The sequence below is a fragment of the Sinohyriopsis cumingii genome, chromosome 12 (assembly GCF_028554795.1).
Source record: "Sinohyriopsis cumingii isolate HCF-2022 chromosome 12, ASM2855479v2, whole genome shotgun sequence".
Lineage (NCBI taxonomy): Eukaryota > Metazoa > Mollusca > Bivalvia > Unionida > Unionidae > Sinohyriopsis > Sinohyriopsis cumingii.
Window position 1 is genome coordinate 30,286,282 of NC_142972.1, and position 19,846 is coordinate 30,306,127.

Genomic DNA, 19,846 nt, shown 5'->3' on the forward strand with positions numbered 1-19,846 from the left:
ACTATTGCTACAGTTGCTGTTATTGCTGATGGTGAACATGCTTCTGTTTCAGTATTTGGGTAAGTGGTACGAGAACAGACGATTCTTCGCCATTTTCGAGGCATTCAGCAGCTGTGTGTCAGCAAACTATTCTCTAAAAAATGACAGTCACATCAGGGTCCTCAATCAGGGATACATCAAATTGTAAGCATTCAAGTGTGTGTATGTGTGTGGTATTGTTGTTGTTTTCCAATAGTTTAAAAAAAAACATTTTCTGGAAAAAGCAATGGACAAAGTATTCACATTTCCATCCATCAATATTCACATCAGGGAGTTCTATCTACATGATTAAGGGAAAAAAATTGATGTCACTTGGCATATATATATATATATATATATATATATATATATATATATATATATATATATATATATATTATCTTTCAAAGGTGTGTGAATACTATACTGGACAGCCAATATTCAAGCCTGAGATCACAGATCAACATAATTAATAATTGACTTATAGCGCCTTCGAGTTTTCAGTGACTTACTCCTTTGAACACTATTCTTAATAGAGTCTTTGAATCTTGGAGTGACTTGCTCATGCAAACACTATTCATAACGGAGACTTGGAATCATTGAGTGACTTTCTTAATCTTAATAGAGCCATTGAATCGTGTAGTGTCTTGCTCCTCCATAGACTATTCTTAATAGCGCTTTCGAATCTTGGAGTAACTAGCTCCTTCAAACACTGTTGTACACTATTCTTGATAGAGACATTCCAGGGTTATTCCTCCACTAGTTATACTAGCTGCCATGTGGACTCGATTACAATTGTTTTTCCTATATCGTATCTCTGGATGTAAGGTCGTTTAAGTTTGCTAGGCCAGGTAATAAGCTTATGTTTCTATCATCAGTATTCTTTGCTCGTTTCTTGGTACTGAACTTCCCTTTGTGTCCAAATCCTGATAAACCATGTTAAACTTCAAATGTGAATGCTCAGTGCAGTTCTTGTCATAGATTTTAGAGACTAAACAAAGCAGTGTGCAGTGGGTCACAGATTTCACTTCCGGATCATGTCAACGCCAGATTGCTCACTACACTGTCTCCTAATGACATGCAAACAACCACACCATAATGATAAAGATTATTACCTTTGAATCAATATAATGAATGCTCTAATCTGACTCTTCTGTCACCACCCACATCAGAGGAAAAAATGCTCCATTCGTTGGTACTGAACCGGAAGTAATAATTGTGACCCAAGTCCTATGTATCACCTGTTAAGCACAGCAAAATGTCATTACAACCTGAAACAGCAACAGCCTCGTTTCTGAAATGATGCATTTTTTTATTACTGTCCATTATTGCTCACATATTTTGCCACCAGGTACAGTAACGTGGTGACATCGGCTAGGTCAGTCATGAAAGCCCTAATTGACATTGACTCAAGAATCTGCATCTTTCAGAATCTTAGTCTTCGTGGGTAGTACAAAATATGGAAGCTCGGGCTTATGTGTTACACTCTGCAGTCCTGTTTGTTCATTATTACTATTATTATTATTATTATTATTATTTAATATTTCAGCTTAAAGAAGAGCAATGTAGCTATAGGTGATGCATATGCCCCGGACGCCAACGAGCCTGCTAAATTAAAAGTAAAATTTGGTAGTGGTAAGTTTAACCTTACTCTGATCATTAGCCTACTACTTACTCCAATATACTAATGATGTGACTCAGCTTGAGCCAAAGACTCACTCTGATGTACCAATTGTGTGACTGATCTGCTTGAGCCAAAAACTCACTCTGATGTACCAATTATGCGACTGATTTATGTAGTCTGATTTCATTTGACCTTTCCCACCCCATTTTAGATATGTTGACATTTATGTCTGTCAATGAATTAAAAATACAACAAATGTTGTACTCAACATTTGAGAGGATATATTATCTTGTTATTGATTTCATGCAGGTAGGACTGGATGTAAGGTTGTTTAAGTTTGCTAGGCCATGTAATAAGCTTATGTTTCTATCATCAGTATTCTTTGCTCGTACCAGTAGCGATGGATACAGTGCACGTGTATTTCAAGATGAACCTTTAATTTATTTTTTAATATTTGTGAGGGAACAGAACTTGTGGTTGATGTAAATGCAGGAAATGTCTTAATGAAATTAATACATATATATGTATATTATATTTATATTCATTCATTTGTAAATCACTCTCTGATACATTTGACTCAGTCTACATACCTAAAATACATGATTTTACAGAAGAAGAAAAAAATAAAAAAAAGGAAACCATTGTCTTTTGAGGGAACCTGCTAATTGTCAGTGCTGTTGGTTACTTAAATGGTGAAATCCAGAATTCTTTTATATGCCTTTCTTGGACAGATTAACATGGGAATCCAAAATTCTTTTATATGCCTGTTTGTTTTTCAGACAAATTGACATGGAGAAATCCAAAGTTCTTTTATATGCCTTTTAGAGACAAATTGACATAGTGACCACCCATCCTCAGATTTCCAGTTGTAACCATCTAACATCCAAAGATTTATTTATAAAAGTGTTTTTAATCTGGAAGAGTCATGATGAAAACCTCAATGATTTAGGAAGCTCCTTTACTGCAAGTACTGTTTCATGTATGACACAAAAGCACAATTTTGATGGATAAAATACAGTGCCCACCTAGTCTGAGTTGAGGTAAATAAATATGAGTGACTGCGCATCTGTACATGTGTGCTTTATAAGATTGATTGCATTTTTGCACTTTTCTTATTTTCACTCGCAGGACCATTAGGTGATTACTGGGTATTGGACACAGACTATAACAGTTACTCCATCGTATACTCTTGCAGCTCGCTTGGAGGATTCCTTAAAATAGGTAAAATCTGGTTTAACGAACTGCATGAGCCACATCATTAATGTCAACATTTTAGCATAATAGCTTATATATTAATGTTTTTGCCCCAAAAAATTACAATATTTCCGAATATAATAATTACTACTTCTTTATGGGGGTGTGTCCATGCCAAATCCCCCTCCCCATCTCCTCAGTGTTAAGGTTGTCAAACAGCCTTAGTAAACCTACACATGGCATGGTGCATCCTGCAGAATGTTTTTAGAGAAGAATAAGGGAATGTACCTAGGTCCAAACTCTACCCTAGTAAATATTTAATCCATTAAAGTCACAACTCCACCCTAGTAAATACTGAACACACCTGTGTCACAAATCCACCCTAGTAAATATGGAACACACATGTGTCACAAATCCACCCTAGTAAATATTAAATACACCTAGGTCACAAATCCACCCTAGTAAATATGGAACAGACATGTCACAAATCCACCCTGGTAAATACTGAACACACCTGTGTCATAAATCCACCCTAGTAAATTTGAAACACACGTGTCACAAATCCACCCTAGTAAATAGTGAATGCACCTAGGTCACAAATCCACCCTAGTAAATATTGAACACACCTAGGTCACAAATCCACCCTAGCAAATATTGAATGCACCTAGGTCATAACTCCACCTAGAAAATACTGAATGTGCCTAGGTCACAAATCTCTCTTCTTCTAGCTGTTAATCCCTCACTCAAAAGGGGTCAGCCACACGAGTTCTCTTTCTCCATTCATCTGTGTCACCAGTATCTTTAGCAGTAAGTCTGAGGTTCACTCAAGGTCCTTCTGTACCACATCCATCCATCTTTTCTTCTGCTGTCCTCGGCTCCGTTATCCATACATTTCTGCCTACATGATTTTTCTGATGCAGCTGTTTTCTTCCCTCCGTTCCACATTCCCATTATTATACCACCGTAGTCTGGCTTCCCGAACCTTGTCAATGATACAAGCTACTCCAATGATTTGGCCAATATCTTCATTTATTTTATTTTATTTGAGTGAGATCCATAGGATTCCCATTTATGTTTTCTCTTCTTTACCCCCTAGTGGCTATCCATCTGCTCAATATATCAGTACTGGTCTCTCTAGGAGCTCTTTTTTCCTCCTTAGTGGCCATCCATCTGCTCAATATATCAGTACTGTTCTCTCTGGGAGCTCTTTTTTCCTCCTTAGTGTCCATCCTTCTGCTCGATATATCAGTACTGCTCTCTCTAGGAGCTCTTCTGTCCTCCTTAGTGCCCATCCGTCTACTCAATATATCAGTACTGTTCTGTCTAGGAGCTCGTCTTTCCTCCTTAGTGGCCATCCTTCTGCTCGATATATCAGTACTGGTCTCTCTATGAGCTCTTACCTCCTTAGTGGCCATCCGTCTGCTCAATATATCAGTACTGGTCTCTCAAGAAGCTCTTCTTTCCTCCTTAGTGGCCATCTGTCTGCTTTATATGTCAGTACTGTTCTGTCTAGGAGCTCTTCTTTCCTCCTTAGTGGCCATCCTTCTGCTCAATATATCAGTACTGGTCTCTCTAGGAGCTCATCTTTCCTCCTTAGTGGCCATCCTTCTGCTCAATATATCAGTACTGGTCTCTCTAGGAGTTCTTCTTTCCTCCTTAGTGGTCATCTGTCTGCTCAATTTATCAGTACTGGTCTTATCACTGTTTTATATGATTTTCCTTTAACTCTGACTGGCATCTTCTGATCACAGGCTAAACCTGGTAAGTCTTTCCACATTTCCCGTACAAAATTTTTCACGTGGATATGGAATCCATAAATACTTTTACAGAAATATCCATTTGGACATTTTTATTCTGTAGTTGAAGCACTCTTATGGATTTCAGTGTATCCATATGGAAATGTTTGGATTCCGTATGTACTCCGTATGGAAAATCTCATGGAATATGCAAATTAGTCCACGAGATCTGTAGGTTGTCCATATGGAATAAAATTAAAATTCCATATGGAATTTGGCAATAATCCATATGGAATTTGTGAATAATCATTATGGAATTTGTGAATAGTCCATATGGAATTGGCAAATATACCATATGGAATTTGTAAATGGTCCATGTGGAATATGTAAATAGTTCATATGGAATTTGGTAATAGTTCATGCCATAAAAAATTTTCCAGGCATACTTAAGGCGGATTTTAGACAGGTTTTTTAAGCGCTTTCTGCCTAAACCATTAGATTTCTATTAAACTGCCTAATGATTCTTAGACATTATTGGGAATCAATGATAAATATTCACAATAATTTTTAAAATGGATCATAAATTTTATTTTGACAGACATTATCAAATAAGATTTAGGTTTTTCTTGTCCTCATTTTCTTTATCGCATACAAAACCTAATCCATGATGGCGTCACTTGAGTCTTTTTCATTTCACTGAAAAGTCTGGTGAGATTTCACAAATATTTGACTAAAACTTTTGTGAGATTTCAGTAAAATTTTGATCATTATATAGTATTTTACTGAAGTTTCAGAAGTTTTTCATACATTTCAAAAGGTTTCAAATTAATAATGAATATGAATTAAATAGGACTTTATTAACCAAGGTGATATTAAGTTTGCATGCATTTTTTTTTACAGATGTTGTACTTATATGACATCCAAGGCAAGAGATATGGGAGTTAATAATAATAATAATAATAATGACTATTTAGAGAAGGTAACTTAATTAGTTACAGAACTAATCTACCTTGAGGGCTTCTATCTGTTATGTACAATTATATACAGTATATACATGATGTGAAGAATTTGGCTTGACACTATATAATTAAGTGATTTTAAAAATCAAATTATCAAGCCTGGAACATATGCACAGGCATCTGTAAACACATAAACATATATAAAATATAAAATATTAATCTGCATTGAAAAATTCAACTGTGAAAATAATGCAAAATTACAGAAAAGCATCCATTCGAGGCATGAAAAAAAGAAATGCTATGAGCCTGCCTTATGTCACTTGTACTGCAGACTTGATTTTTGATTAATGTACAAACTATAATGCTGTTGTGGTCTCTTGAATTAGTCCTTGTTCCATAAGCAGCCGTGACAAACATTTATCATGATATAATTACTCTTATTTTACACTGAATTCCAACACACCTTGAATATTTTGATAATACACACATTAATGCCTCATGATATTAGAAGATGATTCTACGTGTGGACCAAGCAAATTCCGCAAAGATATGATGATCTTTGATAGACATGGGTATTTCGCAACAATTCCCACCAGTGATCTATACGTTGTCCTTCTTAAGTTCATTCTGGAAGTTAATCAGTTTTGAGTTATATAACTTCGAAATCATCCTGGTTCAATTCCTTGTCCTATTTAGCACGTTAGCCGCTACTATGAAGCTCTTTATGGCACAGAAAGCAAAATGCTAGTCCTGGCGTTCAGTTTTCATACTTTTTTTTGGGGGGGAGGCACCAGACAGATGCCCCCCCCCCCACTTAATCAAAGAGAAAGTAGTTTTATATTTTTATGTTTCCCCCAATGATTTGTTGTATCTGTTGTTTTTATTAAAAGGATTTTACAAAGCAAGTTTTATTTAGAATTTTGTCGGGGTTTTCTTAATGACCATAGTGTGTCTAAAGGGTTGTTTTCCGAAATAGATTTCCATCACCTAATTTCGGTTTTGCTTCCCTTTGTTCTTTTGGTGACTTTGCTAGTGGTCTGTTACGTCCCGTGTGTGTTATATGTTGGTGCTATGTGTTGTGTTTGCTATATATTGTTTCTATGTAGGGACTTCAGCCGTGTTCAAATCTCAGCCCAGTTGTCCTATCACCTCTCTCGAAAGGCTATATAATTTTGATTTTGGACGAGATAGCGTTGCGTTGTTGTGAAATTAAAACCCTAGTGGTTTATATGTTTGCTATATGGTGTCACTCTCGTATTTTTCAATTAAGACAACTGTGCTCGAGGTGGGTTCAGTATTTTATTTATTTATTGTACTTCTCCCCTCTTGAGCAGGTTGTCTTCTAGTTATTTATTTCCAAAATTTCTAAAGTTTATTTTTGTTCTAAATTTTGTATAGAAATAGAAGAGTGAGAATATAGTAGGCAAGGAAAAAGAAGTAAGACTAAATGTTAAGAGTCAGTTTTTGTGTTATGTTGTATTATTGTAATTCCCTTTATGGGCTTTTTCCATTCTCTTCCACAGACCTGCTCACTTTGCGTGGCGCCTTTTGATATAGCCCTGTGGTTCATTGATAGTACTTGCTCCATAAAGGGCCCTGTCCCTCCCCCTACTTCCCCTAAATGGGAGGTTTGCAATTTGCAGAGGGTTGTCCGTCAGTCTCTTCCAATTTTTATAATTTGTCCACATTTCATCATGGTGTCTACTATGTAATTTGTCACTGTGTACAAGGTTTTCTTGTCAAAATTACCGTCAAGATATAGTAGATTCTGCGTCTTGTATGTAGTCTTCTCTTTAATTTCATCAATTATCTTCTGTCTTAGAGTCTGTCTTGTTTCACATTGTATTATAGTATGTATTTTAGTAAAATTGTATTTTTTGCACAGTGGGCATTTCGGCGATACTCTGATCATGTGCCGCCTCACTGCGACTTCTCCAGTCAACCATGCATTATGCATGTATTTGAAACAGAGGCTTTGCATTTTTAAGGACCCTAATTTCACCCAGTTTCCCCATGCTTTATCCCAGTTTACATATATATTTTCTAACTCTACTTTACTCTTAGTTTTCCCGGTTATATCTTCCCTAATCCAATTGTATGTCTTGTCTTTTTCTAATTCCCACTGTTCTGTTCTGTCTCTATATTTCATAAGTATTTCTCTGATTTCCCTGAACTTTTTGGGTGTTTCCAGTAGTCTGCTTAGTTTATTATTATTGTATATGTCTTTCCTATGCCTCATTAAAAAACCAAACCAATATATGTAAAGTCCTTCCCATGCCATATCTGGCATGGGTTTTAAATCTTTAAACCTATTTATTATATTTGACTGTTTTAGTATAGTTGGACTAGTAAGTGCTAAACCCCCCTTTTCCCTTGCTTTGTAAAGTATTTCTTTTTTAATATAGTGAGTTTTAAAATCCCAGGTATAGTCAATAATTTGGTTATCTATTATTTTTAGCCTATCATTTTTAAAGTCAATTGATTTAGTTATATAGTTGATATTTGAATACATATATGTCTTTGCTACTTGTGCCCGTTCCATGAGACATAATGGCATTAGAGCCCAGATGTTCACACTTTTGGTTATTTTGTTCTTAATAAGGTTATAATTTTCTTTATCTTCATTGTTGCCAAAGTATATTCCTAATGCTTTGACCATACCTTTTATTAGATTGGGGGTTATCCCAAAGTGATCTCCCCTCCAGTTGCCTATTTTTAAAATTTCGGTCTTTCCGTGGTTGATTTGGGAACCTGATGCTTTACCGAATTTATCATATTCACTCATAAGGTACTTGAATGAATTGGCATCCCTTATAAAGTTAGTGCAATCATCTGCGTGCTGAAGCATTTTAATTTCTTCTTTTATGTTCTGGACTTGAATTCCTTTAATTTGGTTGTTCTCACATATTTTTATACTTAGTATTTGAATTGCTATCACGTATAATAGCATCGACAAGGGGCATCCTTGCCTCACCGATCTTTTTATGTCAATTTTATCTGTGCTGGCTCCGTTAACCTGTACTGTTGAAGTAATTCCATTATACAGGATTTTAGTCCAATTTCAGAAGTTTTTCCCAAATCCAAATTTCTTTAAAACTTTCTGTATATAGTTTTGTTCTAATCTGTCAAAGGCTTTCTCCTGGTCGAGTAGTACCATAGCACCCCTCTGACCCGAAGTATTTATATAATCAATGATAGTTCTGATATTTAGAATATTATTTTGTATGTCTCGTCCTTTGGTTCCGCATGTTTGATTTTTATTTATTATTTTCCCCATATCTTGTTTTACCCGCTCGGCTAGTATCCTACTAAGAATTTTATAGTCTGTGTTAAGTAGGGAGATGGGCCTCCAGTTTTTGATATCTTCCCTTTCTCCCTTTCCCTTATAAATTAATGTAATCGTGCCCTCCCTCATACTTTCAGTCATTTTGTCATTTCTTAATAGTATATTGTTATACAACCATTCTAAAATTGGCAACAACTCACTACTGAATTTCTGATAGAATTCTTCAGTGAGTCTCTCCCTGGTGCTTTCCCTAGTTATAGATTTTGTATTGCTGTCTTAATTTCATTTAGCGAAACGAAATCGTCACATAAGATTTTATGATGTGGCATTATCGTTTCGCATTTTACTCCTTCCAAATAGTCATCAATGATTTTCCCTTCTATTGTATGTGAGTTGTATAAATCGCTATAATAATTATGTATGTGATTTAATATTTCGTTTTTATCGGTAGTTATTTTATTCCCTATTTTAATTCTGTCTAAAATTTTCTCCCCCCTCTCGTGATTTCCTCTTTTTTGAATAGTCCCTCTGCTTTTTTATATATATTTGTATATTTACCTGCCCATATTTCTCTCCCTTTAATTTCTTCTTCCTTTATTTTGTTTAGTTTTTTTGTTAGAGTTTCTTCTGTTTCTTTCGTGATACTGTTTTTATGTTTATCTTTAAGTGTATATAAAATGGCTTCCTTTTCCTTTTTCATTCCTGTATGCCCTTATTTGTGAATGTCTTATCGATATATTTTTAAAGTTTTTTCTTAGTTCTTCCCATTCCTTGATTATGTCATTGTTCCCCTTGTCTTTAAAATTAAGTAATTCTTCCTGAATTTCTTTTGTTAGGTCTTGTGAGTCCAGGATTTTACAATTTAGTTTCCATGTTCCTAACTTCCTGTGCCCCATCTGGATGAATTTTTTATTTTTATTTCTAAATGTATTAATTTGTGATCTGATATTTTAAAATCCTCAATTCCTGTTTCTTTGTACATGTTTTTATTAAAAATTGTTCCATAAAATTTATCTATCCTACTGCCTTCACTTATTTTGTATTCATATGTATATTCAGTTTTTAAAATATTTAAATGTCTATAAATATCTACCAATTTATGGTTATTAACGAAGGTTTCTATTTCTGGTTTGAATCTTAAATCATTAGTTGTTAGAATTCCACTCTTTCTATCTATTACATCTCCCACCCAGTTAAAATCCCCTCCTATTATAAGTTTTTCCATGTTATATTTTTCAATATATTTATTAAGATTATTCAAAAATTCTTGTTTCTTATATTTATTTGCTGGTGCATATACGTTTATTAGTTGTAATTCTCCAATCATAATATGTAATAATCTGCCTTTAAAAAAATTCCCTTCCTCCTTCCTTTCCCATTGTATCCCCCTTTTATAATTTTATAATTACTGCCACTCCTCCTCTAATATCATTTTCTACATAGTTATTTAAAACTAAAATCCCATCCATTTGTTCTTCACATAATTTGGTTAATTCTTTAGTGAACCCATTGTGTGTTTCTTTTATAAACAAGATATCATAATTTGTTATTGTACTTAATTTAGTAATTTTTTCCTTGTTAATCCCATTTGTATTAATAGACAGAATCCGGAAGTTCTTTTCCTCCATTTTTTGTTTTCCCAGGTTGCCGCTGGTTGTAATTTTTAATAATATTCAAAGTATGTTCGTTTAATATTGATAATATTAATAGTTATATTAATTCTTTAAGTTATAGTAATATATTTTGGGGGAAACTGGGTACCCCCTGAACTATTCTCAATTATTGTTTGTGACTTTTCCGTAAATTCTGACCCATCTGTCGTGTTCTCCGTTTCCGTTTCCATGCTTTCCGTCGTGTTCTGGTATATCCATGTATCCGTATTTGTCTCTGTGTTCGTGTCCTTTGTCGAGTCCCCAGTCTCTGTCTCCTCGTCTTCATTATCCCCTCCGCTATCCTCTCCTCCTCATTTCCTCGTTCCATTTGGTCCCTCTTTTTTTTCACTGTTTTTTTCTGGTGATGTGTCTATAAATGTTCCCTCTTCTTGTGAGGGCGGTGTGGGTGTCCTTGCCTTCCTTTTGTGAATTCTTTTGTGTGTCAGTGGTGTCGAGCAATCCAAGGGGGTCATTCCGGAGATATTTGTATCTTCTTCCTCCCCACTTGTTATTTCTTCTTCTCCCTCTTCTATTCCTTGTAGAGCACCATATTTATTGCTCAGAGTTATCACCTCCTTAGTTGGTATTATGGCTGGTCCAGTTTTATAGGGGCTTAAAAATTTGTCCCACTGGCGGTTTGTCTCTTCTATTTGCACTGTTTCCGGTTTCTGGACATTTTCTTTTTCTGTTTGTAGTCCCTCCATATTCTCTCTTGCCTTTTCTATCATTTGTTCTATTTCTGTCGGTAATGGTGTTATTATTTTATTTGTGGCCACTTTGCTTGCATATGTGCCAGTGTTGTCCGGTCTTATGTTTCCATTGATGCAGTTTTTGGGTGCATGTCCCACTTGCTTGCATATGGGGCATACCCTGTCCATCTCACTCCTTCTATACCACGTTTTTATCCTGAAACCCATGACGTAGAAAAATGGTGGTATCTTCTTTGCCTCTTCTCTTTCCATCACTAGGATTCTAGTGCCCGATTTTATGGGTCCAAATCCCCAGATAGTAGCCATCTTGTGTGCTTTAACATTTGCCTTGAATTTTCTGGCGATTTTGTTAGTTATCTCCTTGGTTTCTATTTCCATGGGGAGTCCCATTGCATGTACTTCTACTGCACGTTGTTCTATTTGTCTTGTGAAAGGGGGGGCATCTTCTATCATTGCCACTATCCCCTTTACTTCTAGGGTGCCAGCTTCTATTAATTTCTTTCCACTTTCTTTCGGATATAGGCAAAATCTATTGAAGCCCGCATTCTGCAGCGCATCTATTTTCCCAATATCAGTTAATGTTGGTTTAGAGCTGCAAATATCTCCCCTTGTCTTGGGATTTCCTTTGCCATTCCAAAGTCAATTATTTGACATCCTTCTGCATGTCGAGCGTATAATTGTCCTTCTTCTGTATATGTGTTGAAATATACACTCAGTTTGGTGCATTGGGGCTCACCAACAATTTTTTCAGCGATTCTGGCCATTCTAATTCTAATCCTATGTTTTGAATTGTGTTCACTTTGCAGGTCTCACACCACTAATTATCCAGTGCACATGAAGTGTGTCACTGTATAGTCTAACTATACCTGTCAAGATATTGTATATGCAGTCACAAACAAAAACAGCAGTCATTGACCTCACACATTTAGGTAATCACAGTATATATGTATTGCGTCACAATAGAAAATCAAATGAATGTATCAAGCTAATTGTTATATAGTGTTGCTACTAATTGTTCTCCCCTATGAAACGAGGAAAATACAAAAAGATACGAGGAAATAAATTGATAGAAACGTAGATAGAAGAGAGAAAAAACAAAAAATAAAGAGATAGAAAATGTGAAATAGAATAAAGGTGAGTAAAATGATATGGAGAATAAATGAAATATGAAAAACGTAGCTTACGATACAATGACCTATGAAATTCCCAAGCAGTCGACTCAGTAATGATCTAACGGCATTAATATCAGGCTAGTTTAGTGGATAAAGTGCCAAAACTATATCCAAGTTTGCTTTAGAGCGCACAGTTTTCATACAGACTGGCCAATTACATTCCCATCTCATTGCCGCACATTTTTCAAATAGTTATTCAAACTTTGTATCCTGCTCGAATCGCCATGTTTAGCATTTCCATCAGTTTCTGTTATGCAACGACTCATTGGGCAAGTACAAAATTTTGACCAATCAGAAAGCTCTTTACAGCGATCATACTTTAAATAATAAACGGAACAAATACTTATTAGAAAGCTCATTGCAGAATGGGACCGGATAGCGCATTATTTAAAAAGAAGTTTTGGAAATAATATTAAAAAAGGGTCCATATCGAGGAAAATCAGATTCAGGTCAGGAGAAAAGCGAAATTCTGATATAAAACAGAAAACAAGAAAACTTGTTTGAGGGCAGTTAAATCCAGTTTAAGTTAAACAAAAATACAACAACAACAATAACAAAATTTGATAAAGAAATATAACACGGAAAGATGTGGAAAGAAGTTACTTTGCCCAAAATAATACAGTTACAGCTATCAGAAACATGGAATATAAATGCTGCTGAAAATCATTCAAATTGTACAAGAAACCAAAAATAAATGTTATTATATCTTATTGATATTTTTTTTACTGAAATGTCAGTGATATTACAATCACAAAATATCACTATATTTTTAGAATATTTGACAAACTTTCAGTGAAATTTCAATCACAAATTCCCACTGATATTTTCAGAAATGTTGGTAAAATCTCCTAAAATACCATAATTTTAGTGAAAAAAGACATTTGAGTGAATGTCAAGAAATGTTCAGTGATTTTGCTGAAATTTAAGTCACATTTTCACTAGGGTATGATTTTTGTAGAGTATATTTTAATAGGAAGCCAAAAATATTACTTTTCAGAATAAACATCAGATCAAGCCCAAAATCCACCTTGCACCAAATTTTCTAAGTCCAAAGATTCATATATGCTTGTTACTACTAGATATTAATTTTCTTATCATGTTTACATTTTCTCTACTTTTTTGGTCATGTCTTTGTCTGTTTTTAAACATCTGTGTAAATAAATTAAAGAAAACTGACATGCATGTGTTTGAATCAGATAGTTTAGGTTATTAATTCTTCAGAGAGTATTTTCCATGATGCTATAATACGTAAGCCTGCTTTCCATATGGAAAAAAGTGCTTATGGGTTAAAGTTGCAACTTTATTCCATATGGAATTTTCACTTGCTGTGAAGTACTTATGGAATTGATATGGAATAAATTGTCCGATTCCATAAGTTTTTCAGTCCATATCTCTTCCATATGGATTCCTGAAGTATTCCATACAGAATCCATGAGAGATTTCTGTACGGGTTGCTAGGCTGCTTTGATTCTCAGTTTGAAATCTGCCTCACATCCTCCCTTAGCTTTTACAACTGATCCTAGATACTTTAATGTTTCCACTTGCTTCAGTACATTTCCTTTGCTGTCTGTGTTTACTAAGGGTTACTCAATCTTTGAGTATACCATGGTTTCTAATTGGCTAGCATTGATTTTAAGACCTTTTCTTTCTAAGGCACTTAGGTCCCAACTCCACCCTAGTAGATATTGAACATACCTAGGTCTCTCCGCACTTGGTCATATTTCCACCCTAGTAAATACTGAATGTACCTAGGTCAAAACTCCACCCTAGCAAATACTGAACTTATCTAGGTCACGACTGCAAAATAAAAATAAAAGCGTGTGTCTGACAAAATATTCAACAATTTGTCAGAATAAGAAATAAGCATGTTTTACAGCAGACTTGCATATAAATGTTTGTGGAATTTACTTTTCGTTATGTTTCATCACCGCAACAGCAATTGTTGCTCCCCCTCATGTCATATCCACAACACTAATGACATTTTCCAAAATAGTTATGATTCCATTTTTTTTTCTTTGCATTTTTATTATTATTTGTATTTTTTGTTCGAATAAAGCTGATAGATACTGCTTTGATCTTACTACATTTGCTAACGATATTGGAAGAGGTGTGCAAGTCACTTGAACAATGCATTCACGTGCTTTGAAACCTCTACATTTAAGAGCTCTTGATCTCACATTTACAGGATGTTGTGAAGTAAAATGCACACCTCTTTCTCAACAGGTAACTATTACTTAACACATAATAAAACATACATTTTCTGGACAGTTAGACTAAATATAGATAAGTAATTACAATATATTTTTCAATGTTAGAACTAAAGAAAACTTCGTAAAGGTCCAGTCAAGCTGTTGTAAATTCAGACAGACCACTCCATATGCAGTTACTTAATGATTTACACGTAGCCCGCCATGAGGTTGGTATGTGTTACACAACAATAATTGAGAGCCAGTGACGGATGGGGGAAGACCGATGATTGGTCAGTTACATCATCAGTTCAGTTCAATTCAATTCAGTTCAGTTCAGTTCAGTTCAATTCAATTCAGTTCAATTCAGTTCAGTTCAGTTCAGTTAAATTCAATTCAGTTCAGTTCAGTACAGTTCAATTCAATTCAGTTCAGTTCAATTCAGTTTAATTCAATTCAGTTAAATAGTTTATTATCATAAATATTTACATGCTTATAGAATACATGTTACAATTTAATACTTCTGGTTATCAAATACTATATGTCCAACTTTAAACAGAAACTCAAATTGGTAATTTTCAGGAGCTGGAAAAGAGAAAATAAACAAATATACACAATCTTGGTAAAACTAATTACTCTAGAAATATTAATCTCTTATTTTTAATGCTTCATAAACAAATTTTATCAATCAACATATTATTTTATAATTTCTAGAAGTTAACAATTCATTGTACTTGTGCATGGATGGTTTAATCCTGAAGTTATTTCAAATTAGATTTTACACACGCAAGCAAGTATACAAAGGGCATAGTAAAATTAAAAGATTTTTGCCTAAAATATCATGGTTGGCACAGAACATACAATATCTTTTTTATTTATATTGATTCTGTGGCTTCCATATCTCCCAGTTTCATTCACAGATTGTGGGAGGACACTGAGTTTTGTCAAAGCTGATCTGTGTTTATGGGTAGGCAAGCATTTCAAATAATCTTCGAAGCCGAAATCAGTTTTATGTTTGTATATAGACAGTTTGTCAGAATTTTATAATTTGTATTCCAGTCTGATAGAAAAGCATTGTTATCTTCTTGCTTAAAAATTGGAATAAAATTACATTTACAGAATCGGGGAAACATCCACACTTCACCAAACCAAATCTGTTTCAAGTCTATTTTAGGAATGTAACCCAGTTGATACTGTTATTTGATTCAATTTTAGTGTTTAAACCAATATTTGCAACTTAACCTGCCTTAAATGTTAAAATTGCATTCCTCCAAGTTCACCCTATACACCAATGTCAGCAGTATATATTTTTACATTTAGAAAATTAGGAACATTCATTGTACCCATTTAAGGGTGCCATCTTGGCAAAAAACCCATACCTCTGATGTTTAATTCAACAAAGTTTCAAACATTCATTACAATTTAATTAATGAATTTTCAGATTACAAATAAACATATCCATTGCCATTAATGCTTTTTCGTGCAGTATTTGTTAATCTTTAGAGAATCTTCCAATCCTCAACAAGACAAGACTAGGGTAATAAATTATTTCCACTTTATCAGTATCACTCCCTTCTATATTCTGTACTCTGTTTTGCCTTAATGGACCCCCTTTTCTAAAGACCATAACTTTAGTTTTATTAAGATTAATATTTAGATTCCTGTATATATAGCCCAGTTGATCTATGTTGTGGTGTTCCACAGGGGTGTGTTCTTGGACCTGTTCTCTTCATTCTATACACTCAGTTGCTCTCAAGTGTCATAGATCATCATCCAGTGTCTCACAAATTGTATGCTGATGACACCCAAATATACAAATCTAGCCAACCAACTGAAGTTGATGCTACCATCCAAGGTGTAGAGAGGTGCATTTCTGATGTGAAATCATGGATGACATGTAACAAGCTGCAGATGAATGATGATAAAACTGAGGCCATTCTGATCACAACTCAAAGACTTTCTCATTCACATACTTTACCTCAAACAATAAATATCAGCAACACCAACATTAAATTCACACAATCAGTACGAAACCTAGGTGTTACTCTGGACAGTACTCTCACATTGCACCAACATGTCATGAACATATGCAAGGCTGCATATCTTGAGCTGAAACGCATCAGCTCCATTCGCAAATATTTTTCAGTTGATGCCACTAAAATACTTGTGTGTTCATTAGTACTTTCAAGACTGGACTATTGTAATTCAATTCTGTCTGGTTCATCTCTGCTGATTATTATTATTAGCAGAGGGACACTAACTCTAAAGGCTAACAATGAACTTTTTTGTTTTTGAAAGCCTGGTGTTAGTGTTAAGGAGTGTTAAAATTAGATTGATTGGAGATATGGCAATTTTAACTTGAAAGCATTGTTGATACCAAGTACAGTTTACCAAGTACAGTTTACCTGTTTAAGGTACACAGTAGAAATATAAGATCTTTTGACATATGGAGACATTACATCAACAAAATCACACAGCTGGAGATCCCTGCCAGCAGCAGATGAAGTAGGGATCTCCAGCTGTGTGATTTTGTTGATGTAATGTCTCCATATGTCAAAAGATCTTATATTTCTACTGTGTACCTTAAACAGGTAAACTGTACTTGGTATCAACAATGCTTTCAAGTTAAAATTTCCATATCTCCAATCAATCTAATTTTAAATAAATAGTAATTGAGAATTGCATGAATTTATAAGTAATCATTAAACTTCTGAATAATTAAATTAATTCGTCAGTGAATACAGTTAGATAGATGGATGAAAAAAGGAAAAATAATTTAAAAGTAAGAGGAAACAAACATTTTGGAAAACTGATTAGATTAGAAAATTACATTTAATCCCAATTTTGTTTATTTTAGAATTTAGCTGGATTTTGACCCGAGACAGGAATGGTCTGAGTGATGCCAAGATGCAGGAACTGCTGCAGTACATGTCCTCATATGGTATCAACATCAACCGATTCTCTGTGACTGATCAATCAAATTGTCCGAACTAAACAACTGGGCAGAATGGAGATTTTAACATTACACAGTCCCTAAAGCCACATTACACTTAGTCCCAATATTACTGTTTACTGATATTGAATTTTACCAATGTTCCAGAGTTGGAGCATGATACATCTCAGTTTATGTTATTTTCCTATTTGTATTGTTTGTAATTAAATATTTGGAACATTTGCTCTTTATATAATGCGTTCCTATTCATTTATTATTTCATTCTTCTTTCCTTCATTCATTCCTTCATTCATCTGTGTGAGGTGTACATTTAGTGAGTCCATAATCATACTGAAATTTAATTTGTTGATACATTTTTATTTGCTTTGGTGAATCATGTGCATATTAAATACATACAAAAATAAATAAATAAATACATAAAGAAAATAAATAAATTCAAATTTCAGAATTCAAAAAATGTGCACTACACTACTTTGAACATCACTAGACCAGCCAACCTATGTCATTTAGCAAAACTGAGCAAAGTGCAGCCAAAGGATGAAAGGGCAGCAAACACAAAAATGATAACAAATACTTTGGTGGAAAGTAGATAATGACGCAGATGTATGGTGTATTTAATTCAACATTATTCAGAGCTGAAATATAGATACTGAGCATGTTTAATATGAAACAATGTCGGTATAAATAGAAAATACCAGTTTGTTTACAATATTCAATGGGATAAAAAATTCTTAAAGCTAGTTGTCTTACAAAATAACATGCAATAGAATAAAACTCCATTTTTATTTCAAATGTCAAAATATGTACATGAATGTTTTAGTAAAGATGCAGATTTGTAGAGTACCTTCAGGGTTGATGAGATTGAAATAAATTACATCAACCCTGATTACAAAATAGTTAAAACACAGTGTAATGTGAAAAAGAATAAATTGCCTATTAGATGTGCTACATATAAAAATTTAAAGTAAAACTTACCAGTTTTACAAGATCAATATACAAAGATTCTACAGAAGTGGAGATTAAATTTATTGAAAAAAGTTCAATTTAAAATGGCACACAATGACTCTTTGTTAGTGTGTTTTATTATCATTGCTAGGAACGAAAAAATTTGCCATACATTTAAAATCATTCATACATTTGAAAGAATTGAAAAATGTTGCCAGTTGCTGAAAATAAAAGTATTGTTTTTCAGCAGATGTGATGCTGACTTGTTGACAACACCTAAAGATAATTTGTCAAGATAAAGTATTATCTAGATGTTTTTAAATTACTGACATAGAGCATCAGTTATAACAGTTTTACCACGATAATGACAGTCAAGTTGTCTTCACAAATATAAAATGAAATCTGACAAAACAGTTTGGAAAAAAAAGAAAATAACTACGTTGACTTGAAAGAATGGCTAAAGAGAACAATCAATCTACACATTACACAAGCACATGGAGACAAAACACATCCATAATTCTATATATATATATATATATATATATATATATATATATATATATATATATTCTGTTATCATTTTCTTTGTGCTGCAGCTTTAGCACTACCTATGTATCCTACTGAAATTTTTGAGTGCTATTACAGTACTGTAAATTCAAGTCTTCAGATTCTACGAGTTATGTGCATATTTTTAATATCACAGATATTGTCATTCTTAACTCGCGTCCTTCCTACTCTAAATTTCCCAAATGACATCATCAGCAGCCATATTTGTGGTATGCTGGCAGATTTACCATAGAATTTATATGGTGCTTGGAAGTTGAAATATATTAATTTAATCTCAAGATACTGTTACAAAACATACATAAACAGAATGCAAATCAAGCTTTCTGTTTGTATCTATATTTATAGTTTATAAGTTGATTTCGCTTCATTGTGCCTTGTTAAAAATGGTCAGTTTTGGTGGTCACATATAGGAGAAACTGCCAGGTTGCCCATCGTCCAGGTAAAATGGGCAGAATATTGTCTGCTAGTAACCTTATCAGGAAGCATCTATTTACAACTGACAGATTTTACTTGATAACACACTTAAATATAATAGCATTTAGCTTCTCTTAAGTTTCAAGTTTCAAGTAAGCTGCCAACTGCACAAGCCTCTGGCGACAATCTGCTACTTTCCTTGATTTTAAATGAGTACTGCAGATTGTCGGGTGTCTTGTGCTGACCATAAGCTATTAGCATGGCACAAAGTTGCAATAAAATAATGTCCATTACGACAATAGACTGTGACAATGGAAACAATGGCCACAAGTCTGGTGTGTATCACATTGTAACAATGTGAACTTCGGCCTGCCATATCTCATCAGCAACGTAGACTCGGAGAAATATAAGACGCAATAAATGCTTCTTT

At 34.1% G+C, this 19,846-nt stretch overlaps 1 protein-coding gene across 1 annotated transcript in view; it reads left to right on the top strand.

The window, feature by feature from the left end:
* LOC149786180 (apolipoprotein D-like) overlaps positions 1 to 17,725 on the top strand; it is a 33,532-nt gene extending 15,807 nt beyond the window's left edge. Inside the window, exons 2-5 of the mRNA XM_089976537.1 lie at positions 53 to 183; positions 1,568 to 1,653; positions 2,771 to 2,863; positions 17,395 to 17,725. Of these exons, the coding sequence (XP_089832663.1) occupies positions 53 to 183; positions 1,568 to 1,653; positions 2,771 to 2,863; positions 17,395 to 17,531 (447 nt within the window). The 3' untranslated portion in view covers positions 17,532 to 17,725. The remainder of the gene's footprint in view (positions 1 to 52; positions 184 to 1,567; positions 1,654 to 2,770; positions 2,864 to 17,394) is intronic.
* The last annotated feature ends 2,121 nt before the right edge of the window (positions 17,726 to 19,846 follow it).